General features: G+C 53.1%; 1 protein-coding gene across 3 annotated transcripts in view; it reads left to right on the top strand.

Moving 5' to 3' along the window:
• The window catches only part of OSBP2 (oxysterol binding protein 2), a 105,400-nt gene that overhangs the window by 32,518 nt on the left and 47,385 nt on the right, over positions 1–25,497 (top strand). The window contains exon 1 of one of the 3 annotated variants that reach the window (XM_032705976.1): positions 16,553–16,810. The exons of the other annotated variants lie outside the window; for them this stretch is intronic. Within the exon in view, the coding sequence (XP_032561867.1) occupies positions 16,732–16,810 (79 nt within the window). The 5' untranslated portion in view covers positions 16,553–16,731. Of the gene's footprint in view, positions 1–16,552; positions 16,811–25,497 lie in introns of those variants that run through there. 3 annotated transcript variants of the gene reach the window in all.

Raw genomic sequence — 25,497 nt, 5'->3', positions numbered from 1 at the left:
GGCTGCTGTTAACTATGCCAGGAGCTGCTGCCATGGGAAATAGAATTGACAGGGCTGCTGAGATGGAGCTCTTTGCTTGGGTTTCCAGCTCTCAATGGTTCCTGTTTCCTCTCAGTGCCTTCTGCGCTCGCTCGTGTTCCCTCCTGCAGTGGTCAGGGTGCTCTGCCCCTCCCATATCCCTGTTCCCTTGGATCAGGATGGGTTACTACAACTCAGCCACCACCAGTGAGCTGCAGCCAACACTTCAGCTCCTCCTGGCTGACCCAGGCTGGGAAGGCTCTACCCAGGGACCTGGACAGGCTGGATCCAGGGGCCCAGGCCAGCGGTGTGAGGGACAACAAGGCCAAGTGTTGGGTCCTGCCCTTGGGTCACCACAACCCCATGGAACGCTCCAGGCTGGGGCAGAGGGGCTGGAAAGCTGGAAAAGGCCCTGGGGGTGCTGGTGACAGTGGCTGGACACGAGCCCGGGTGTGCCCAGGGGGGCAGGAGGCCGATGGCCCCTGGGCTGTGCCAACCCTGCTGTGTCACAGCCCCAGGGCAGGGCCCATCCCTGTGCTGGCACTGCTGGGGCACCTCCAGCCCTGGGGCAGTTCTGGGCCCCTCAGACAAGAGACACTGAGGGGCTGGAGCGTGTGCAGGGAAGGGAACGGAGCTGGGAAGGGGCTGGAGCAGCAGGAGGGGCTGAGGGAGCTGGGGGGGCTCAGCCTGGAGCAAAGGAGGCTCAGGGGGGACCTTCTGGCTCTGCAACTCCCTGACAGGAGGGGGGAGCTGGGGGGGAAAATGGCCTCTGGTTGCGCAAGGGGAGGTTTAGGTTGGATATTGGGAAAATTTCTTCATGGAAAGAAGTGGCTGAGTGCCCAGGCAATCACAGGTGATGGGGCTGTTGGCAAGCGTCCTAATCATGGGGGTTTAGGTCCTGATGGTTAAAGAAAGTGGTCTGAACATGTGTCTGGCACACAGAAAAAAAGTGGTTTCCTATTTTTGTTGCTTCTAGTGTGTGTTTGTTCAGCCTGGGAATTTTTCCTTGTCCTGGGAATTTTGCAGGCCTAGAGCTGGGAGGGGCAGGGGGGCAAGTGCTTGATCAGGTTGAGTGTCTGATCCTGATGGATGGACATCCAGCTGAAATGGGCTGTGAACATCTGAGATCCACAAGGCATGGAGTGACAGAACAAGGGAGAATGGCTTTAAAATGAGAGTAGGTTTAGATGGAATACTGGGAAGGTCCCCACCTGTGAGGGTGGGGAGGCCCTGGCCCAGGTTGCCCAGAGAAGCTGTGGCTGCCCCTGGATCCTGGATTGGATGGGGCTTGGAGCAACCTGGGATAATGGAAGGTGTCCCTGCCCATGGCAGGGGGTGGGACTGGCTGGTGTTTAGGTCCTTCCGACCAAACCAGTGTAGGGTTCTCTTGTCTACACAGACTCCAGCTGCTCCTGGCTGCTACCTGGCAGTGCAAAGATGAGGAGCATGAGAGGAATCTTGAGGATTTTCTATTTCACAGCCCAGGAACTGCTTCCCTCCTCCCTCCCACCCCCCTTGGTTTTTTTCTAATCTGTTTTAATTCTCCTGCTGCTGGTTTCCTGGTCTCCACTTCCCTTCCCTGTCGGGGTGGAGTAACCCTGGGACTGTGCTTCCCTCCTCGCTGTGCTGCTGATCTTCCCTTTTTTCCCAGGTACAACGCACTGTTGTCCGCTATTCTTTCCCAGATGTAATCCCTGATAATCATTCCTAGTGAAGGAACACAGAAAATGGTCCTTACATAACAGCACCAATGAAACATTGCAGCAGGAGCTCAGTATTTAGGCCATTCCCGCTGCTCTGGCCTTGTCCTCCGGAGCGAGCGAAGGAGCCACGTGGCTGCTCAGCCCTCACTGGAGTGGTGTCCGTGGCCCAGTGGAAGGTGTCCCTGCCCATGGCAGGGGGTGGAACCAGATGGACTTTAAGGTCCCTTCCAACCCAACCCATTCCATGATTCTGTGATAGGACAATGGGGAATGGCTTCCCAGACTAAGATTCCCAGTTTTCTGGAAAAAAACACACATGGAAAGGGACTGGACACACAGATAAAGCAGAACTTCATCCACTGGGAGAACCAAAGGACAGCAGTACCTGAAAGGGAGTCTACAAGAAGAGTGGAGAGGGACACTGGACAAGGGCCTGGAGTGCCAGGACAAGGGGGAATGGCTTCCCAGTGCCAGAGGGCTGGGTTAGATGGGATATTGGGAAGGAATTGTTCCCTGTGAGGGTGGGGAGGCCCTGGCACAAGTTTCCCAGAGAAGCTGTGGCTGCCCCTGGATCCCTGGGAGTGTCCAAGGCCAGGTTGGACGGGGCTTGGAGCAACCTGGGCTAGTGGAAGGTGTCCCTGCCCATGGCAGGGGGTGGCACTGGATGGGCTTTAAGGTCCCTCCCAACTCAAACCTTCCATGATTCCATGATTCAGAGGGGGGTGGGAAGTGATGTCTCAGCTCCTGGAGCTCTGCAGTTCTGCAGGACATGCACTTCACCTGCCCAACAGCACCACCCGTCCCCAGCACCTGCCCTGCCTTGTGCCGCTGCCCAGGGCACAGGGGGACGAGGGAATGCTGGTGCTCTGCTCCCCGAGCAGTCACCCTCTGCTCTCACCCTCCTGCCCTGTTTCGGGGCTCCTGGGATCCCTGGAGGAGCTGGCACTCCGCAGGCTGTGTGTGGTGAGCCAGGCCCGGCTGCCCGGCCTGGACGGCTCCTCCCTGGAGCTTTTTGGGCTCCTGTGTGCTCGCTGTTCCTGGTGAGGCTGTTTAATAACCCCTGAACATAAATAATGGAACGTGAGGGAGCAGAGGAGGGGTGTAGGCGGGGCTGGGAAGGGCTGGCACTGCAGGAGCAGAGCGGGGGTGGGCAGGAGGCTCCGCTCACGCTGGAGCTCGGGGAAGATGCTCCTGCTGGAGGAGGGAGGTGGGATGTGCAGCACGAGGATACTGGGGGAGGTTTAGATTGGATATTAGGGAAAATTCCTTCATGGAAAGGGTTGTCCTGCCCTGGCCCAGCTGCCCAGGGCAGTGGAGGAGTCCCCGTCCCTGGAGGAGTTTAACAGCCCTGTGGATGTGCCACTTGGGGACACTGTTAGTGGTGACCTTGGCAGTGCTGGGGAATGGTTGTGCTCGATGATCTCAGAGGGCTTTTCCAACCTTAATGATTCCATTATTCTATGAAGTTTGCTGGCACATCAGGGCCTTTCTTTCCTCACCAGAGTGACCTGGGCCAGCTGCAGTGAAGGAAAAGGCTCTTTTTTGGCTGAGCTGATGCAGAAGGAGTTTGCTGCAGGTCCACAGGGAGGAGAAATCCTTCTCAGTCCTTACTCAGTCCTCCACCGTGGCTGTGAGAGCTGGGAGGGTGGGGAATAATTCAGGAGCTGAAGTAGCCTACTGCAGTCATTGGGTTCAGGGCAGTTCAGCCTGTGGAAGGTGGAGAGCAAATGTTTCACCAGCAAAAATGGGAGAGAGATTAATTCCTACAGTGAGAATTGTGCTATTCCTTGAGTTGATAAGTATCAAGGTGGCAGAATGCTCTCTGCTGTGCCATGTCTGTAGGTACTGCAAAGCTGTTTTTGTGTTTTAAACTGCTGTCGATTGTTGTTGGTTTGTGTTTCTCCTGTGCCCATCTTCTGTGTTTCTTTAAAGTCTGTTTTTTCTTTATTTCATTATTTACAGCCCTCTCACCCCATGCTTTGGACAAACACTGTGTGTGAGTGCATGATTTGCGTTAGGAGATTTATCATTCCATGTTTTTCAGCTGTTTGTAAATCAATGTTTCCTTTCTCTAATTCTTGATGGGCTTTTTTATGTTGCTTCCACATGATCACTTCCACACATCTTTTTGACAACGAATTTGCCAAGGTCTCTTGGCAAGGCTGCAAAGCCAAAATCAATGACACCTGGGCAGCTGTGCACATATGGTTAATTAACTCATGGTTAATTATTTCCCTTGGGGAATTACAATGGAAGTTTGTGCCTTCGCAGGGTCATAGAATTATAGAATCATGGAATGTTTTGGGTTGGAAGGGACCTTAAAGCCCATCTCATCCCACTCCCTGCTGTGGGCAGGGACACCTCCCACTAGCCCAGGTTGCTCCAAGCCCCGTCCAACCTGGCCTTGGACACTTCCAGGGATCCAGGGGCAGCCACAGTTGCTCTGGGCAACCTGTGCCAGGGCCTCCTCAGTGCCAGGGCCTCACCCTGTGTCTGTGTGTCCCAAGTGTGAGGTTCCAGCCTCTCCAGATGAGCCTGGCTCGGGGCTGCCCAGGACACCTGGTGTCAGTGGTACCTGTGGCCCAGGGCAGCATCACCCCCGGTGAGGGCAGGAGGAGGCCAAGCCCCTCCAGCTGCCTGTGTCCCCCTGAGAGCAGTTCCCCTCCTTGCCCACCATTCCCTGGTGCCACCCAGCCCTCACAGTGGCAGCTCTGGGACAGCCCAGCAGAGACTTTGTCAGGTGTGACAGGGTCAGGATCCTCCCTTGGGAGCAGCCTGCTCTTCATCAGACATGTGCCAGGGGCTGAGGGGCTGAGGGGTCCCCCTGTCCATCCTGTTGGCTGCTCCCAGGCTCACACAGCTCCATGTCCATGAACAAGCCACAGGTACAACAGTTAATCCTGACAAGGCAGAGCATCCCAATTCCAGTGCCCGGCTCAGCAAGGAAGGACCATCTGCACTGACATTCATCCCAACTCCAGTTATAAGTTCCCAAAATGACAAACCCAGTTAATATTAGCAAGTGCAGCAGAGAAGTAGCAGCATGGATCATCCTTCCCACTTCTGCACCCACGCAGGAACGGGGATTTTTCAAATCCCACGGTATAAACACTGTGCAGCTGGCAAGGAGCCAGGAGAAAGTCACCCTCGGTGGCAAGGCTATGGGGTTTGAGCAAGAAAACACTTCCATATACTACAAAGTTGTTATTTTTCACAACAGGCAAAGAATGTGGTTTCCTTAAGTACCAGTGACACTCCAGGTTTGGTTCTGGAAGACTAAACTGCTTTCGAAAATATTTGTGCTAAAAATAACACCAAAGCTTTCAACTGCTCCTAGTGCTGTCTAAAATGGGAGCATGCAGCATATTTACATGCTGGAAAACCTTATTGCCTAGCTAAGAATCTCAGGTTTCTGGAAAAAGGGACATGGAAAGGGACTGGACACACAGATAAAGCAAAACTTTATCCAGTAGAAGAACCAAAGGACAGGGCTTTGTGAAGGAAGCCTACAGGAAAGGTGGAGAGGGACGTTGGACAAGGGCTTGGAGTGACAGGCCAAGGGGGAATGGCTTCCCACTGCCAGAGGGCAGGGATAGATGGGATATTGGGAAGGAATCCTTCCCTGTGAGGGTGGGTAGGCCCTGGCACAGGTTTCCCAGAGCAGCTGTGGCTGCCCCTGGAGCCCTGGAAGGGATGCTTGGAGCAACCTGGTCTATGGAAGGCGTTCCAGGGGATGGAACAAGATGAGCTTTAAGGTTCCTTCCAATCCAAACCAGTCTGGGATTTCAGGATTCTATTCTGCTCTGCACAATTCCATCCCAGGGGGTTCCCAGTGTAGTTTGATGGTGTGGGTTCCTCATGGAGATGCCGGAACACGGAGCTGTGGGTGCAGGAAGGGGACAAAGCCCTGCAGCCGTGTCCTGGCACATCCTGGCTCTTGTGCCTTGAAGTCTTGCTCAGTGCTAGAAATGGACTCTTGTTCCTTATGTTTTTAAGGCAAGTTTCACTTGTAAGTAGTTTTTAATGCCAGGTTTATTAACACAACAGGGATTTTCATATTATTGGGAGCACCAAGGGGGAGATTTCCAGCTCACCTCATCAGTTCAGTGTATTTATTTCAGTGTTATTTTTAGGCATTTAAAATTCCCACGGGCTTTTTTCCTTTACCTGGCACAGAAAAAGGCTTTTGGAGGTAAATCAGTTTTGAACTCTGAAAATAATAACAGTTCTTACTAATTAGAAGTGAGTCACTAGATGAAAGCTGATCACTTCAACGAGTCTGAAGGCATCTCTTGGGGGTTGAGCTGGGGCAGGGGTGAGGGTGGCAGAGCTGTTGGACCCTAAGGAGTGAAGGATTGACAGGAAACCCTTCTGGTGTGGGGTTTGGGTCTAATGAAACCCAACAGGTTCTGCTCCTGGCCACAGAAGGGAGAATGGGGTCTGAGCTCCTGGTGGGGTAGGGCAGGTCAGTGCCACCCTCGCAGGGCACAGTGAGTCCCTCGGATGTTCTCCCTGCAGATAAAGGAATTTGTCTTTTTTTGGGTTGTTGGTCAGGGATCAGGGAATTGGTAGGACTCACAGCTTGAGAGGAATGGTGGCACCAGTGTACCTGCAGAGCTGTGTGTGCCTTCATCCCCACAGGATTTCTGACATTCCTCTGGAAAAGGTGGATGGGATAACTGAGTATACTAAGCTTCACAGAATCGAAGAACTATTTAGGTGGGAAAAGCCCTCAAGTCCAACCATCCCTCAGCACTGCCAAGGCCACCACTAACCCATGTCCCCAAGTGCCACATCCACAGGGCTTTTAAATCCCTCCAGGGACGGGGACTCCACCCTGGGCAGCTGTGCTGGGAGTGGGCAACCCTTCTGGGGAAGAAAAGTTCCCTAATATCCAATCTAAACCTCCCCTGGCACAGCTGGAGGCCGTTCCCTCTCCTCCTGTCCCTTGTTCCCTGGCAGCAGAGCCCGACCCCCCCCCCCCCGGCTCCCCCCTCCTGTCAGGGAGTTGCAGAGCCAGAAGGTCCCCCCTGAGCCTCCTTTGCTCCAGGATGAGCCCCTCCAGCTGCTCCAGCCCCTTCCCAGCTCCGTTCCCTTCCCTGCACACGCTCCAGCCCCTCAGTGTCTCTTGTCTGAGGGGCCCAGAAGTGCCCCCAGGGCTGGAGGTGCCCCAGCAGTGCCAGCACAGGGACGGGCCCTGCCCTGGGGCTGTGACACACCAGGGCTGGCACAGCTCAGGGGTCATTGGCCTTCTGCCCCCCTGGGCACACCCGGGCTCGTGTCCAGCCACTGTCACCAGCACCCCCAGGGCCTTTCTTCCCAGGCAGTTCCAGTCACATGGTGGTTTGCTCCCTGCTTCCATCCAAGCATGCAGCAGGAGCAGGTTGCCCTCTCCTGGCACGTTCCTTCCATGGAATTCTGTCTGAGCTCGGACAGCCAGTGGATTTGCAGGATTGGCCCTGAGGCTCCCCAGCTCTTGCATAACCCACGTCCCTGCAGAGGGCTTGGCCTGAGAGGTGCTGAGGGTGTTTCACTGAATCACTGAATCCTTTTGGTTTGAAAAGACCTCCAGGGTCATTGAGTCCAACCTTTGACCGACCACCTCCGTGTCAGCCAGAATTTGCTTCCTATCCTTGACTTTGTAACCAGCCTTTATAGGACGTTGTAGGAGAGAGGGATTTATCAGCCAGACTCTGCTCACACACTCTTTGGTGGGGCAGGAGGGTCGGCTCCTCTGGTGGGGCTGGTTGGGAAGAGCTGCTGCTCCTCTCCCTCATTCCAGCTGCTTCCCCAGCCCCAGGCAGAGCCCTCAGGCTGCTCATGGCACGTGGGAACCCCCAAACGCCCCCCACCCACGTGCCAGGTTGGAAGCAGCTCATCCAGCTGGGCTATGCTGGCATCTTGTGGTGCTTGTGCTCCTGCAGCACTTGGGCTCCTCCAGGCTCTGGAATGGGCTCTGATAATCCTTTGGGGTATTTCCCTGCATCCAGCCTGGCAAATTTACAATTCTGGTGGAGTTCAGGAGTCTTTAAGTTAAAATTGTCACTCCAGGGAGTGAGGATCAGCTTCCAGAGGATATAATGCCACTTTTATTCTGCTCAGCTTTTTATTTTATTTGAAGAAAATCTCTCTTGCATAAGAAGTTGTAGCTTTTCCCACTGGCTCTGCTGGTGAGAGGTGGGATGTGTGCATGGAGTGCTGCTTCTGCTGGGAGGCAGCAGAGAAGGGACTGCTGGGGGTCCCAGCTGCCCTGGGATGAGGACATTTCATCCCTTCCCTCAAGAAGGGCCCAGGGTTTCCACCCTGGAATATTTATCCATCAGTACTTAAATATTTGTGCCCACATTGATATAATGTTTGTCATCATGGGTGTAACCTGCTCTGAGGCATCATGGGGCTGAATAAAAGGAAAATAAGTTGTTGTCTCCATTTGGCATCCTGGAATGAAACCATACTAGAAGAAGTGATTTATCAAAAACCAAGTCTCTAGAATAGTCAAATATTGAATGTATTCCATAATTATATATTCAAGAGGCTGTACAGATTCTTTAGTCTTATTACCAGAGGTGGCAGGAGGTGACAGCTGACCCTGGGGCTGTCCCCTCCCTGGTCTCAGTGTTGCCTGATCACAGACAGATGGACAACAGGAAAACCCAGCCCAGCTGGATGGTGGGGAGGGGAGGGGGGACCCTGAGCTGGTGTCCCCGGGGACACACAGGGACCCTGATGGGAAGCACAGGGCAGGGGGTGTCTCTTGTGGGTGCTGGAGCTGCCTCCAGGGGAATCACAGGATCATTTATGTTGGAAAAGCTCTCCAAGACCACGGAGTCCAACCATTCCTCACTGAAGGGGATGTTGTGGGAAAGGAGGTGAGAACCTGCAATGCCTGAAGTCCCTGGGGGTTCCTGCAGGTCTCTGCTCCCCTCTCCAGGTCAGGGAGCTCTCCCTGACCCACCCAGGGCCCTGGGAGCACCTTGCCAGTGGCTCTCCAGCCTCTCCTGCAGGAGCCCTGTCCTGGGATGAGTGGGAAGCAGTTTGAGCATGGATCCAGCTCCAGCTTTTCCCAGGAGGCTGTGCTGGGAATGAGCCCTGCACACTCTGGGACAAGTGCTGAGACACAAACCCAGTGTGGGGTGCAGAGACACTTCTCCAAGGATGGATGCACCCTGGAGCCTGCTTTTTTTCCATATAAAATGACTTCTCGTGGTACTGTAATAACATTATGTTGGCAGGGATGCTGTTCCTGGAGATGGATAACCAGTGGGGTTTTGACCTCACTTATTAGATTTGTAGCTTCAACTAAAAATCCAGCTTTAAGTAGTGTTACCAATTTAAAATGAGTCTCCTCAGGGAGCAGCTCTCCCTCTGGCAGTAACTCATTCATGAGAAGCCCAAATATTCATTTACAGCTAAAGCTGGACCAGGGAAGGGAAAACAAGGAGGGCAGAAAGCCTGACAGGATGACACTCAATTTATGGTTCTCTCCCCTAGATGTACTGGTGGGAGCTTAAATTGCTGACAGAGCTGTTCCAAGGGCACTGGTAGGTGTTACATTTGGGAGCACAGGAATGCAGTGGTGACATGGCACACAGGGTGATCCCTCAGCTCCTGGCAGGAGGGAGGCTGGAAGGGCTGTGCAGAGCCCTTGGACACAGGCAGCAGATCAGGAGAAGGACCTGCTGGTGTAAGGTGCTGGCACTGACTTTGGAGAGGATGGAGGGGATAGAAAAGCTGTTCAGGCTCCTGGGTGCTGCAGGAGGAGGTTTCCCAGTCATGGGGGTGGATTTATTGTTGTCCTCTGCAAAGAGGAGGCTCAGATTGGACATCAAGAGGAATTTCTTCATGGCAATGGTGGTCAGGCATTGGAACTGCCCAGGAGGGGGTGGAGTCCCCACCCCTGGAGGTGTCCAAGGAAGGACTGGCCGTGGCACTCAGTGCTCTGGGCTGGGGGACAAGGTGGGGATCGGGCACAGGGTGGACTCCATGGTCTTGGAGACCTTTTCCACCCTCAGTGCTCCTGTGGTTCTGAGGAGGTTGGTTGTTTTCTCGGGCCCAGCTGGTCCTGCTGCCCAGGTTCAGAGCTGTGACCTGCAGCCAAGACATGTGCCAGCCAGGGCAGTGTTCCTGCTTCCCAGGAATGGTACAGAGTGTGCTCTATTCCTGGCAGGATTTTCTCCTGGAGCAGTACAGCTCATTTCCCTGGGGGGGGAGGGGGAGCAGTCCTGCCATCCCAGTTACCTGGATGCTGCATGGGGAGGATTGAAAGAGGTCTCCTGCCTAAATCCAATTCTTGCAGGCTGCAGGGAGTGGTGCAGTCTGTGGAGAGCAGCTGGATCTGTGTTTCTCCATGTGTGACTGGCTCTGGAGCTGGATGGGATTGCGTGTAACCCTCGTGACTCTGCAGAACCAGCAATTCCATTTGCAGTGGTGCTGCATCTCCCTGACTCAGTTCCCAGCTGAGCCACCTCTCTTTTCCTTCTTTTTCTGTGGCTCTGTCATTTTAAGTCAACTCAGCAAGGGGCCTGTCCCTTCCCTGGGTGATCCTGGAGAGCTTGACCAGGAGGAGCATTTTCCTGCTCCATTTCCCTCCTTGGCATCTTGTTACCAACCAGTGCAAAGAAAATATGCTGAGGGGTTGTGAATATCTGGCTTTGAAAAAGGAAGGGAACTAAAAAAAGTCAAGTTACCCTGGATTTTGCCTCTGCTCTCCAGCCCTGGCTGCAGGATGGATGAGCTCCTGCATGAACTTCCTTCACCAATTGAGCTGTCCATAGGCAAAACTGTGGGTGTGTCATTAAAATGTCACATGTGAGCTCTTCCCACTGCTTGCATACACTAAACCAAGGTTATTTTGATTATTCCATTTATTTCCATCTTGAGGGTGAATTGCAGAATGGAAGAGCCATTAATCCAAGGTTTCCATAGCACACAAACCCACTGTGGGACTTAGTGTCACCAAGGAGGGGCCTGTGAGGGTTTTTCTCACTCCAGCAGCGTTTTTGAGAGGAATAAAATCAATGAAGGCAGGAGCAAAGTGTAAGGAAGAAGCAAAGCTGCTGAAGAGCCTTCAGGGAGCTGTTTTCTCTGGAGACAACCTTTGTGTCTGACCTTGGCTCAGTTTGGCTTCTGAGCGTCCCCTGGTTTTAGATTTGCAGCCTGGAGATGGTGAGACAGGGCTTAAACCACCCTGGACCTGCGTGTGGTGTTTCCTGGTGATATCCAGAGGGTGAAATTCTTCTCAATCAGGAAAGAAATCATAGAATTGTGGAATGGCCTGGGTTGGAAGGGACCTTAAAGATCTTATTCCAACTCCTGTGCCACAGGCAGGGACACCTTCCACTAGCCCAGGTTGCTCCAAGCCCCGTACAGCCTGGCCTTGGACAATTCCAGGGATGGGGCAGCCACAGCTTCTCTGGGCAACCTGTGCCAGGGCCTGCCCACCCTCACAGGGAAGGATTTCTCCCCAACATCTCATCTATCCGTGCCCTCTGGCAGTGGGGAGCCATTCCCTGTCCCTCCAGGCCCTTGTAAATAGTCTCTCTCCATCTTTCTTGGAGAATATCCTGAGTTGGGAAGAACCCACAAGGATCATCCAGTCCAGCTCCTGGCCCTGCACAGACACCCAACAATCCCACCTTGTCCCTCAGTGTTGTCCAAACCCTCCTGGAGCTCTGGCAGCCTTGGGGCTGTGCCCACTGCCCTGGGGAGCCTGGGCAGTGCCCAATCAGCCTCTGGGGGATGGTGATGGGGTGAGATGGAACTCAGGGGTTTTACTCCGTGGAGGTGGATTCTGCTGAATGCAGCGATGGAAAACCGAACACGTGGAGAGAGGGTTGGAGATGTTGGTTATCGGGGTGTGATGTTTTGCTTGTGTTTAAGTGGTTTTAAGAATAAGCCTCTAGTGAAAGGAATTCCTTGCAGGGAGAAGAGGAATGAGAAAGTCTAAAACCCAAAGAAACAAAGGTGCCATTATGTCTTACATTTTTCTTCTTTATTTTTTACCCTGTAGATAAATTCTTCCTTTGATGCACAGAGCAAGAGAGAAGGTCCAGTGTTCCTTACTTGGCTGGAGAAGGTTTAAATGCTGAATATGTTTTGCTTTTAAAACTCTGGAGAGTTTTTCTTGCAGTGTAAGCACAGGGAGAATGACTTTTGCTGGGAGGGAGGAGAGGACCAGAAAAGGTTTAGAGAAGTGTGAGACCCTGGCACAGGTTGCCCAGAGAAGCTGTGGCTGCCCCTGGATCCCTGGAAGTGTCCAAGGCCAGGTTGGATGGGGCTTGGAGTAACCTGGGCTACTGGGAGGTGTCCCTGCCCATGGCAGGGGTGGAAGGAGAGGAGTTTTAAGGTCCCTCCAATCCAAACCACTCCATGATTCTGTGATAATTAAGTTCATTTCACACCTGTGTAGGGGAATGTGTGTGATTTTTGGGGGCTCATACTTTAAAAAGCAGGAATTTGAAGAGCTGAGGAACACCAATCCCTTTAGGCAATATTTGAAAAAATCAAATTTTATTAAAAAAAAACCAAGAAAGCAAAGGGTGAAGATGTGTTGTGTGTTTTCCAATACACCAAAGGTTTTTGCAGAGGGAAGTGGCCACTTCTCCCTTGTGTCTGCAGGGGGCAGAGACAATCCCTGCAGCTGGAGCAGAGAGATAATTTGGCAGTTAGGAATAACTCTGTGCCTACAAAACACATGAATCCTAGAGCAGGAGCACCTGGAATCAGCATAGCTGTTTTATTTTAATTTTTTTTTCCTGTGTTTGGAATATCTGGGCATTTCAAGGCAGTTTTATATTATATTACACAGTAAATTATTATAGTTATTATAATTAATAGCTTATATTTAGTATATTATAGAATAATTCAGTGTAGGCAGAAGTGCCCAGAATTATTTTTAGGTGGTTGTAGCATCCTGCCTTCCACAAGGACTCATCGAGGAGCCCGTCTGTGTGTCACCCTCAACATGCAGCTCTGCCCTGACGTGCTCCCAAAGAGATCCCAAAAAAGGGGCTGGTTTTATGCTTTGGAAACTTCTAAAAGGTGAAATTTTGGAATTGGAAGCTTTGAAAAGGTGAAATTTCCCAAGTTTCTGTGTTGTCTGAGCCCGTTGGGTGCCTCCCGTGTGCTGGGGCAGTGCAGGGTGAGTGTGGTGAGTGTGGGGTGCAGGGAGAGGGAGAGGGAGAGGGAGAGGGAGAGGGAGAGGGAGAGGGAGAGGAGGAGGAGGAGGAGGGGGAGGAGGAGGAGGCATCTGCCAGCCCCAGGGCTCAGAGCCGCGGAGCAGAGGAAGGGGCCGGGCAGAGATGAGGATATGGAGCCTGCGGAGGGCGGCCCGGGGGGAGGCTCTGCTGGGCTCGGAGCCCCTCGAGGCCGATCCCGCCCCTGCCCCGCGCGGCTCGGCCCCACCCGAGCGCTGGATGAGGAAGAGGTGCTGTGGGAAGCGCAGTACGTAACTCCATGGATCCACTTCCATGGATCCACGCTGTGAAGAGGGAAGGGTGGCTGAGCTCAGTGTGTGTGACCCCCAAACTGCGGGGCTTCCTGAGTGCTGGGGCTGCAGCGTGCGGGGTCGGGCTCCTTTTGGGGTGTGTGGTGGGTTTGGAAGTGTCTGGGAGAGAGCCTGAAGTTCCTTAGAGACTTAAACTAATATTTCAGTTGATAAAGTGATGTGTCCCCCCTATGTGAGGGCTCTCCAGAGCTCACAGCAGGTCCTTGTGTGGGGCAGCCCTTCCACCTTCCACAATGTTCAGGTTGGACGGGGCTTGGAGCAACCTGGGACTAGTGGAAGGTGTCCCTGCCCATGGCAGGGGGTGGGACTGGATGAGCTTTAAGGTCCTTTCCCACCCAAACCATTCCAGGATTCTACACACTGGGGGGAACCTCTGAATTGGGCAGAAGTTGCTTCAGCTGCTCCAAATAAAGTGTTTGTTGGTGGTTTTATGGTGGCTGAGCTGGAGGTGGAGTTGGTTTGGTCTCACTGATTCTGTCAGACTCTGGATTTTGAAATCATCGTTTTTATCAGTTGGTTTTGGATGTGGCAGAGGTGTAAAGATCCTAGAAAATTAGGGACTGTGGATGCTTTTAAGGTTAGTTGGATAATGGTGAGGAGAAAGGAGGTGTCAGGTGAAGTGTGCAGCCCTGGACTGCAGGGGGAGGGTGTTGGTGGGCATGGAACTGGAACAGGAAAACAGGGAATACTTGAAGTGTCTCCACTTTGGTTTGGAATTTCATGAAGCTTGGACAAAGAAATCAGACTAAACCCAAACTACAGCATCCTCTGACCTTCCCACCTCATTTTCTTCCAGGCAGAGTATTTGGAAGGCAGAAGTTGCATTTTTAAAGGTGTTTTTAGTACGGTTTCCTGGAAGGCGAATGATCTGGTGTTGCTGGTAGAGCCAGTGGTCCAGGAGCGTGTCCGTGGGACGCTGGATGTGCCATGGGGAGGTGGATTGTCCCCTTCTCGTTCCTCTCATGTTTATCCCAGCCTTTCCATGCCCCTTGACCAGCCCTGGGTGTCCGACCCCCCAACTCCAGTCCCACCTGACCCAGCTCCCGAGTTTCAGTTGCTCAGCAAGAGGTAACGTTGTGATTCCAGTATTTCCTGTGGAAAGCAAGCAAGGAGAAGTCTCATCCTGACAGAGCAGCAGGGCAGGTAGCACTTCCCAGGCACCTTCTGCTGATCCTGGGACCTAGGTAACTCTTTCTTTTGAGCAGAATGAGCTAAATTCAGGGATAATCTGTTGTTAAACAGGGAACTTCAGGACTGCTTTTCAGTTTAGATGAGTAACTGCAGGTGTGATTTAAATATTGTCAGGAGGAGATTGGGGCAGGTGGCAGAAGAGATGCAGAGCTGTAACAGTTTGGGAACATTATCCTGATGCAAAGAATCTTAGTTTTGCTTTCCATGATCCTGCCTTGAGTTCCTGCAACAGGAACGCAGCCCAATTGTGTTCAGCCTCCACTGCAACGAACAAGTTGCTTAGAAGAGCAAAGTGAAGAGTATATTGGTGGAAAAGCTCTTCCCTAGGGAATTAAACAGACATCCAGTGCATTTTCCTGTAGTAAACTAGGGGCAGTCACTGACCAGGGCAGGGCCCATCCCTGTGCTGGCACTGCTGGGGCAAATCCAGCCCTGGGGCAGTTCTGGGCCCCTCAGACAGGAGAGACCTGGAGGAGCTGGAGCGTGTGCAGGGAAGGGAAGGGAGCTGGGAAGGGGCTGGAGCAGCAGGAGGGGCTGAGGGAGCTGGGGGGGCTCAGCCTGGAGCAAAGGAGGCTCAGGGGGGACCTTCTGGCTCTGCAACCCCCTGACAGGAGGGGGGAGCCAAGGGGGTCGAGCTCTGCTCCCAGGGAACAAGGGACAGGGGGAGAGGGAACGGCCTCCAGCTGTGCCAGGGGAGGGTCAGGTTGGACATCAGGAAGAATTTCTTCATGGAAGGGGTTGTCAGGCCTTGGAAGGGGCTGCCCAGGGCAGGGGTGGAGTGCCCATCCCTGGAGGGATTTAAAAGCCCTGTGGATGTGGCCCTTGGGGACATGGGTCAGTGGTGACCTTGGCAGTGCTGGGGGAACAGTTGGACTTGATGATCTCAGAGGGCTTTTCCAGCCTTAATGATTCTATGATTCCATGATTTTCAGGGAAAAGGAGTGAGTGTAGGAAATGACAGCTCTGCTGATCACAGGCACCCCCAGGGGTTGGGGATTGGGGATACAGGGTTTGTGGTTTGTGTAAATACACTCTGAGGTACAGCCCTGGATGTGTGTTGGCTCCGATCTCACTGTCAAAACACAGATCCTACTTCCAGATCTTGGATCTGATATCAGAACTGAAAGTGCTCATTTTGAGCCAAATCCCATCAAGGCCCCCCCTCAATTAAAAATCATATTTCTTGTGGTGTTTGTTTTCCCCTTAAAAGCTGCTGGTTCTTACCCAAACCATCAGTATATGCCAGTAATTTAATAAAACCTTTGTATGCACATGCATTGCCAGCATTAGTTTTCCAGCCTTGAATGTGCAGTGTTAGCTTGATTTTCCTGAATTTGCCCTTTTTCCCCCCGGAATGCTCACACAATCCCTGCCTCTATTTAAATATGTATCCACAGAGACTGGTTGCAGCTTAAAAGCTGGAATAGAAACCTTGGCTTTCTCCTGTGAAATCCTTGTAGTCCAGCTAAAGTGGGAGAAAATCATCAAATATAAATTATTAATCCTTGTGGATTCGTGGCAGCATCCCGGGGATCCCCAATTCCCACTCCACGCTGTGGGTCCCGCTGCACACACGAAGCAGCTCCTGGCTGCAGCTGCTGAGATCAGAGGGAATTATGATTTATGCCGCATTTTTCCTCTGGAATTACTCATTCCCCTGACACTGGGGAAATACTAAAGGCTGGGAAAATCCAATCCTTCCACAATAGAGGGGGGAGAAAATGGACCTCAGGAGGGCAGGGGTTGGAGGAACCTCGGAGGGTTTGGTACGGAACGGTTGGGATGTGGAACGCAGCAGAGCGAGTAAAATGGATAATGGAGTTTCTTATAGAAAGAAAGGAATTCTGATACTTATTTTAAGCAAATGTCCTAAAAATAACCTCCAGCAGCATTTAAAGGGACAAGCTTCCAAATATCGTCCTCCCTCCCCCAAAAAACAGCTTCGCTTTGGTTTTGGGGCTGAATATCCCACGGCACCGCTCCGGAACCAGCCCCAGCTGAACCTCCCCTGGGCAGCACTGCTGGTGTCCTTCTCTTCCCCCTTTTTTTGGCGAGATGAGGCCGGTTTCTGGCAGGGATGGAGTTAAGGCTGCTCCGTGGTGCATGCTGGTACGAGGGGGTTTGATGGTGGTGCTCTGCTACCAGCATGTGCCGGGAATGTCTGATGGGAAATGTGGAACTGTAAGTGCAGCGCTGCTGCTGAATGAGGACATTTCCCTTTGCCTTCGTTTCTTGCTTCCCGTGTATTTTTTTTCCTCCGTCCTAAAGCTCCCAGCCATGTAGCACCTCGGCCAGAGCGATCCCGCTGTGGGGATGAAGGGTAGGGGCTGCTGGGAGACGGGATCCATCCGTTCCTTCTGCAACGCCGGCTGTCTGAATAAATTCCACAAGGGTTAGTGGCCTTCCCGGCGTCCTCCTTCCTGCTGGACGGATCCATCTGCTGTGGGGCTTCCTGGGTGTGCTGGGAGTGATGGAGGGGCTGCTCCAGTGGGGTGGGGAGGGGGTGTTTAACCCCACACCGGAGCCCTGGGAGGCAGAGGAATGTTCAGACTCCTCCGTGTGGGTGTGTGGTGGCACGTGTGGCTCTGCCCCGCGGGCATCACGTGCCACGTCCCTGCTCGGTTTGGTTGGAGATATACAAAGTGTGGGGCGAAGTCTTTGTGCTTTATTGGGTGTTTGAAGCTCCAGCAGCTCAGATTTCCGCAGTTTTGATGTGAAAAATGTTAATTTTGATGGTGATTTGTGCTTTTTGGGCACCTTTAGTATCGCACAGAATTATTGGTGTGTGATGGGTGATCAGCCCCTGTTTGGACCTGTGTTGGTGTCAGGAAATGAGATGTATTTTTTAGTTCTAAACCAAATTCCTTTGGAGTTGAGATGGAATGAGGGCATTGCTGTGTCAGTCCTGTGCTGCTCCCTGTCCACTCTTTGGTCCCACGTGGCAGGAGGCAGAGATGATCTCCAGGAATACTGAGATGTGATTTCAGGTGTGCACTATAATTCCATCTGTTACTGCTCCCTGCCTTATTCCAGGTGTTTTCCATGGCCAGTCCAAGCAGAGCTCAGCGCTGGGTGTGCAGGAGCATTGTCCTTTATGGGGCAAGGGATGTTCTGCCCAAACCTGCGCTGGCTTGGGACAGAAATCCCTGTTTTGTGAGTGCCACAGGACAATTGTGGTGTGATTTTTCCTGGATGGGATGAAGCAGGAATGACCTGGGGGGGTCCTGCCTTTCAGTTCAACTTTTGTTTTGCTTCATGGAAGCACAAAATTTCCTAGAGGTGTTCCAGGCCAGGTTGGACGGGGCTTGGAGCAACCTGGGCTAGTGGAAGGTGTCCCTGCCCATGGCAGGGGGTAGAATGAGATGAGCTTTAAGATCCCTTCTCACCCAAACCATTCCATGATTCCATGATTCTTTGGTGGATGGGCCAGGCAAAATCTGATGTCTCACAGCAAAGGCAACAGGGTGATGGTGAGAAATGAGGATTTGCAGGATGCTCTTTGCCTTCCTTCAGGGCAGTGAGGGCTCCCCTGCCCTGGGCACTGCAGCTCCTCGTGCCCTGTGTTGATCCATCTCTGTGGTGCTCCGAGGGTTGGTGCCTGCTGGGAGCTCTGGGTGATGCTCACTTGGCCTTCCTGGTGGTCAAATCCAAATGTTGCTCCTTAGATGTAGTTTGGGATAATTGTGCCAGGACAAGGGGGAATGGCTTCCCACTGACAGAGAGCAGGGTGAGATGGGATATTGGGAAGGAATTGTTCCCTGTGAGGGTGGTGAGGCCCTGGCACAGGTTGCCCAGAGAAGCTGTGGCTGCCCCTGGATCCCTGAAAGTGTCCAAGGCCAGGTTGGATGAGGTTTGGAGCAACCTGGGCTAGTGGGAGGTGTCCCTGCCCATGACTAGTTGATCTTTAAGGTCCCTTCCCACCCAAACCATTCCATGATTCCATGATTCCATGGAGCCTGAGTGTCCCTCCTCTCCCTGTGCTCTCCGCATGGCCGCAGTCCTGTCCTGCTCTCAAGCATCACTTCACAATAAATTATTTTATCTAATGTAATTTCCTTCCTCCAGAAAAGGGCGAGGAAAGGAGGAATGCAAATAGGTCAGAGCAAAATTGAAGCAGTTGAGGATTTACAGCTGGCTTCAGATGAGCAAAAAAAAAAAGCTTTTTTATCAAATCCAGATTGTCCCCTTCCCTTCGGTTTCCTTCTCGAGCTGTTTTTCCAGCTGGGTGATGTAAGGACATTTATGTACCAGGAAAGCACAGAGCTTTACATAACTGGGCTTCAGCAGAGAAGAAAATGCCCCAAACCAGAATTATTCTCATAAAAAGCTGAAACCAGCCTTGTGTGAAAACTGGGGGGAAGGTGGTGAGTGGTGAGCACTGGGGAAACAGGGAGGGGGCTTCAGGGAGATCTTGGAGCATCAGGGATGAACCTGGGGAGATGCCTCCAAGGGTGTCTGAGGTGAGGTTGGGAGTTGTTTCCCTGCCTGGGCTGGTCTTTTTCTAGCCCAAAAGCATCTTTCCCCCATTTCATGGTGGTATTTTGGGAAAGCTTTGCAGTGACACGGGTAAAGTTTTCCCTGTATGGCAGAGCCACAGCCATATGACAGGTTGGAAGGGTCTTGGCCCTGGGACATGACAAGCAAATATTTTTCATGTTTTAACAACAAAAGCTGGGAAAACACTGGCTTTTAAAACCAATTTGCTGTAAAAACTGTGATGTGCAAACTGTGTCCCTCTGGTGAGCACGTTCCCCATTGGAAATGAGATACTTTGGAAGGGAAAATACTTCCCAAGGAGGCTTTGCTTTTCATTTAGAGATCCTCATGCTGAAATAGTTGTTTCCCTACCAAATTTTGTCCTTAAATCCACTTACCTCCCCAAAAGGAGCTGTTCGAGGTATGTTTAGAATCCTGATGGCTTTTAATGAGCAGCCCAGGGAAAAACCTGGCCCTGGCTCTGCTTGGCAGGAGATTCCTTGGGAACAGAAGCCTGGAGGCTTTGGGTGGCTTTAATACTTCCTTTTGTGCTTGTAAGATAAAACCAATCACGGAGCGGTTTGGGTTGGAAGGGACCTTAAAGCCATGGGCAGGGACACCTCCCACTAGCCCAAGGTGCTCCCAGCCCCATCCAGCCTGGCCTTGGACACTTCCAGGGATCCAGGGGCAGCCACAGCTTCTCTGGGCAACCTGTGCCAGGGACCTTTTAATTAGACAGTGACAAATAGAGGTGAAGAGGGATTTGTGGAGATGTTTTGTTCTGTATTTGTGCGTTAAAGGGCTGATCCAGTTTGGTTAGAGCCCGTGGGATCCTGGGTTCTTGGATGTTCACCAAATTAAGGAGGAGAGAATGAGGTGCTGAAGAGAAAGTGAAATACAGACACCACACTTGCTGTGCATAAAAAGGTCTGTGGGTAACTAACAGATAATTAGCTTATCTTTAGTTAATTTTGAGGATCTCAAAGCTCTTTCCAGTAGAAGCAGCTCTGCTCCTGCTTTCAGAGGACATTTCCTGCAGGAATATCCCTTTCCAGGTCTGTGCTGTCCTTTTGATTCCTGGACCTGGGTTTCTTCCCACATCCCCAGCCCAGCAAATGCAGTGTCATTAATATTTGATGGTGACATGGTGGATGATCCTCTGCTGGAAGGCAGATCCTGGGCTGTCACCTGGCAGCTCCCAGGGCTCCTGGGCTGGTGGGTGATGGGCACCTGCCCCGAGGTGCACACGGGTGGAACCTGGGCCCTAAAAGAGATGCAGAAATCCATTTCTCTGCCTCCAGACATGCAGGGTGTATTTATTTGATGGCCCAGCTGGGAAGCATTTAAGTGAGTGTTTGAATTCTGCTCAGGAATGAGAGCTGCATTCAGCTCTGAGGAGGGTCAGGCACACGTGGCTGCTGGAGCGTTGATGATGGACACGCTGTAACCTGCTCCCAAAGCAGATGTGTTGGTTCACCCTTTTTCCAGATTTATTTAGAAATTTCTTGGGGGGGGGGGGGGGGTGGCTCTTTCCTGATGGTTTTGACAGCTCCTTCCTTGGCAAGGCAGAGGAGGGTCATCCATGAGCAGAGGAAGCCCAAAATAGAGGTTGATGTCTAATCCCTGTGCCTTGACACCCACCAGTGGGTCCTGGACCATTTCTCCTGTGTGATGTGGCTCCTCTGGAAAGCAAGAAAGCCATAAAGGCATCTTACCAAGATACAAAGCATGGGGAGATGCTGAATCCATTGGTTTCCTGGTCATCCTGCTCCTGGGTTAAGAGCTGTCTGGAGCTTGGGCTCGGGCTGGAGCTGCTGAGGAGCTGCAGGTGTTTTGTTATGGCTTTAGCAGCTGTAGCTGCTGGTTTACTTGTGAAAGCTCTGTAATTAGGGCTGTTGGATTAATGTTTTTAGAAATGACAGGGTGCTCCACATCTCTCCCGTGGATCTGCACAGAGGGTGTGCTGACGTGGGGCCCTGCCTGGGTTCCTTCGCTCTGGATGGTTTTACCAGGTGGAACAGCAATGCAGGAATGTCCATGGGGATGTTTGGAAATGTTTCTTGGGGTGGAATCCTCTCATTTTAACCACTGTGATCTCAGGGAGGAGCAGCTGGAGGATGTTCAGTGATGGAAGTGGAAGGAGCCCCCTCCAGCTGCCCTCGACCCCCGTGGCCAGTGGAGTGTCTGTGTGTGCACTGTACTGGGCTGGGAGGGTTGGGTTGGATCTCAGGCAAAGGTTCTTCCCTCAGAGGCTGGTTGGGCACTGACCAGGCTCCCCAGGGCAGTGGGCACAGCCCCAAGGCTGCCAGAGCAACTTTTGGTATTCCAGGATTCTCTAACAGGACACACAGTGGTTTGGGCAGCCCCTGCAGCCCCCCAGGGTGTGCTGGGATGATCCCAAAGGACACTGAGTGTCTGATGGGGCCTCGCTCTGCAGTCAGGGAGCATCGCAGCCCCCCCTGAGCCAGCCAGGCCTTTGCAGCAGGGAGCCCTCAGTGCTCAGTGAAGCAGCAAATCACGTGCCAAGGGCAGGGGATGTTCATTTTCTTTCCAAATGACGCCCTCCCTGCCCTGTTCCCCTTCATTTTTAGCAATCATAGAGGTAGGTTCCTTCCCATGTGCACGTTTGGCTCGGATGGGAGAGGATGCACCCTGAGGATGCACCCCAAGGATGTTCAAGTGCCAGTGGAAGTGGTCTGGGGACATGGCCTTGGCAGTGCTGGGTTAATGATTGGGCTCAATGACCTTTTGCACCCCAGTAACTCTGTGGTTCTCTGGCATGGATGTGCTGCCCTGGCTCTCACGGTGCAGGGTTGGTGCCGGAGCACCTCAATGCAGGGCAGGAGCTGCTCCTCCTCGGAGGATTGCTGATGGGCAGCAATCACTAATAACATGAGTTTATTAGCTGTATCTTAATTACAAAGTGGAATAATTAGGGAGGAAGTGGCCATCTTGACAGCCTGGTGGTGTAATTAGAGCCCAGAAACACGTTGATAGAATTGCAGAGGAGATGAACTCCCGGCTCCAGCGAATGGCTCTGCAAAGAGAGGCCTGTGAGCAGCAGGAGTGGATTGATTTCTTTCTTTTCCCTTTTTTCCTGAGCTGGCTACACTGACAGCCAGCACAGCACTTCTGGGGGGATGGTGCTGCATGGAGTGACTGCCCTTCTCCTTCTCTGTGCCAGTCCCCAGCCAAAATATGGATGGGGGAGCAATTCCAGGGATGGATTGCTGATTCAGAGGAGCTTTTTGCAGTAAATCATGGGCAGTAGCTGCTGTGCAGGGAGCAGAGTGTGGCCTGGCCTCAGCCAGCACTGCCTGTCCTGCTCTGTGTCCTGCTGTCAGAGCATCTGTCTGTGCAGCCAGTGCTGCTGTGCCGGTGGCTCCTGGAGGGATCAAACCTGGATTTCCATGTGCTCACGCAGCAGAGACTGAGCCTGGCCCCAGGAGGGGATGGGGAGTTGTCCTGGCTCATTGCAGGGCTGAGGGAGCACCAAGGAGCCCCCGAGTGCTGCCTGAGGATCCCTGACCAGCCCCCTCTGGGCATCTTGCTGTCCGTGGGGTAAAGGCAGAGCAGGCTCGGATCTGGAGCCCTCTTCCCTGGCCCAGGGCTGTCATTCACATAATCTCCAGGAAAAATCCAGGCTGGATGATCCCTGTGTGTGCAAAGTGAAGCACAGGCGCTTCACCATCCCCACAATGGAGCTGTTTGACAATATAAAGATGCCCCAAGCAGCACGATCCTCGTGGAGCTTCCCTTCATCCCCCCGGAGCTCTGGCACAGCCGGGTGGGGATGCTGCTGGATGGCACCTCACTCACCTTAGGGTAGGATTTTGATGCCAAAAAGGTTTCAGCTCCATTCATTCATGTTGTCCCTGCTCCTCTCTCGTCTTCCCTTGTCCTGCTGTGTCCCTCCAGCAGCTCTTGGATCCACTGGCTCCTGTTGACCCCAGAGATGCTGGAGCTCCAGCACCATCGGGCTCATGGCTGGAATGTGTGGGGTGAGAGAGAGAGACAAAAAGAGACATGAGGACACATCAGGAGCTGCTGCATCTCCTGGAGCTTCCATGTTCAAAGAGCACTTCAAGTCAGATGGAGCAGCACCTGAGGAGAGTGATCCCACGGAGCTGTGTGGGATCTGTAGGGATGGACGGGAAGCCAAGGAGTAGATGATGAGGATGATGGTGAGGATGAATATTGTAATACCTTGTAGGCTTTTGGAGCATGAACTTGCTGTTGCTGAAGGGACCCATGGGGATGTGAAGGAGCCCTGGGGGCAGCTCTGGGCCCCTCAGACAAGAGACACTGAGGGGCTGGAGCGTGTGCAGGGAAGGGAACGGAGCTGGGGAGGGGCTGGAGCAGCAGGAGGGGCTGAGGGAGCTGGGGGGGCTCAGCCTGGAGCAAAGGAGGCTCAGGGGGGACCTTCTGGCTCTGCAACCCCCTGACAGGAGGGGGGAGCCGGGGGGGTCGGGCTCTGCTCCCAGGGAACAAGGGACAGGAGGAGAGGGAACGGTCTCCAGCTGTGCCAGGGGAGGGTCAGGTTGGACATCAGCAAGAATTTCTTCATGGAAAGGGTGGTCAGGCCTTGGAAGGAGCTGCCCATCCCTGGAGGTGTCCAAGGAACCACTGGATGTGGCACTCAGTGCTCTGGGCTGGAGGACAAGGTGGGCACAGGGTGGACTTGATGGTCTTGGAGGTCTTTCCCAACCTGCAAGACTGTGTGATTCTTAGGGCTGTTTGCCCATTAATGATTCTCTCTTGCCCCCTCAAAAACAGTTCTTTGTGGCCTCACTGCTCTGGTGTTTCACCAGTGAATGAAAGGAAGGAGGGAAAAAGGAGAAGGGAAGGTGTCCCTGTTGTCACCCGTGACTGTCACTGTGCCAGCCCTGGGCTGGGCCATGCCGTGGCCTCCTCACATGCAGCATTTCAGCCTCTCAGAATTTTCCAGAATTCAGGAAAAGAGGTGCTTCTTCCTGTGCTCTGGTGCCAGCCTAGGCCTCAGCAGTGAGCAGGGTGTGACAGTGGGCAGCCCCCTAATTAAATCTGTGTCAATTAACGAGGCTCCAATGGTGCTGCTGAACTGCAGCTGTTAATGAATGAACATCTAGTCCAGTAAAATACACATTTTTTGTGCAGACATTTGTCCCACCTCACGAAGGGAAGCTCAGGGAATTCCCAAGGAATTACAGTTCCTTGTTGGCAGTTGTTGGTATGTAAAGGGGTGCAGCCCCTTCGCTTGGGTTTTGATCTGTCACCCCTGTGGTGTCCCCAGTGCTGCTCCCTCCCTGCGTTCACCAGTCCCAGTGCAGGGTTCATGGAATCATGGAATATCCTGAGTTGGAAGGAACCTCCAAGGATCATCCAGTCCAACTCCTGGCCCTGCCCAGGACACCCCAACAATGCCACTGTGTACTCCATGCCTTGCTTGGTCTCTCAAGTTCAGGTGAGATTCTGTGTTTCTTCTCCCTGTTGGAAAAATCTTCCCTATAATGGGAAAGCATTCCCTAGAACAGGACCAGCCTGGGGGACCAACCGATGCTCTGTCTTTGCTGCCAGTTCAGACCCTTCCCAAGCCCATCCTGGATGGCCAGTGCTCGGAAGGAGGATGGAGGAAGTGTGTGGGTGTGTGCCCAGGACTTTCCCTGGCTATGGGTTCTGAGGGAGTGGGATTTAAATCCAGAGGCAGAGGGGGTGTAAGTCAGACGCCTTTTGGGGCTGCTGCTGACCTGCTGCTGTGCTCCCTGAGCCTGAGGCTCAGAACAAGGGGGCTGGGAGACTCCCAGATCCTGCACATCCCTGCCGTGGCTCTGGCATGTCCTGACCTCTGGGAATTGGAGGACAGTGGGTAAGTGATCCCGCTGGATCCTCTTTCCCCGGGTAAGCTGAGCCTGGCGGCTCCGACGGATTTCAGGCCACATTAGGACGTGTCTCCGTGCCCTGTGCCTGCAGTGCAGCTCAGCTGGGATGGCTGGCTCTCCAAAGCCTTGGCTGAGCCAGGCTCAGGGCCTGCAGGGATGTCTCTGTGTGTAGTCTCAGGGCGAGGGGCGCGTTAGCTCCTGGGTCTGGGAGAAGGGAGGCTTAGGAGCCCTCTCCGAGCTGCTGTGGGTGGCACAGTGGCAGCAGGGAATTTGGGATGGGCTGCCCATGTCCCAGCAGACTGTCACCACTGCTGTGCTGGTGCTGGCTGTCCCAGCCCCCGGCACTGAGGGGGTTTGCTGTTCCTGTGGGATCCTGCATGGGCACGGGTGTGACGGGGGCCAGGGCCATCCTCCCTTCTCTGCCTCCATCTGCTGCTGCTCCCCCTCCCTGGGAATGAGGGACCTTGTCATCTCCTTCTTGTTATCAAGGGTTAGTGAGGAAGGAGGGAGCTGACAGGATTGTAGCAGTGTCCTTTGCACAACTCCAGGATGAGGGATGAGGGAGCCTGGGGCAGGATGTGTGTTCCCTGCTGAGGGGAGACTTCCAGAAGAAAAGAAGCTGTTGGTAAAAACTTAAAATAAAATAATCACGAGCCAGTTTCATTGTGGTGAACCCCCTGGGAGTGGTCCTGGATACACCAGGGATGCCGTTATCCTTGAGGGATGGGAGCTCATGTGAGCTGAT

Source organism: Chiroxiphia lanceolata, chromosome 18, assembly GCF_009829145.1.
Source record: "Chiroxiphia lanceolata isolate bChiLan1 chromosome 18, bChiLan1.pri, whole genome shotgun sequence".
NCBI classification, from domain to species: domain Eukaryota; kingdom Metazoa; phylum Chordata; class Aves; order Passeriformes; family Pipridae; genus Chiroxiphia; species Chiroxiphia lanceolata.
Note: the sequence above shows the minus strand (reverse complement) of the source record. Positions and strands in the feature narration are given on the sequence as shown.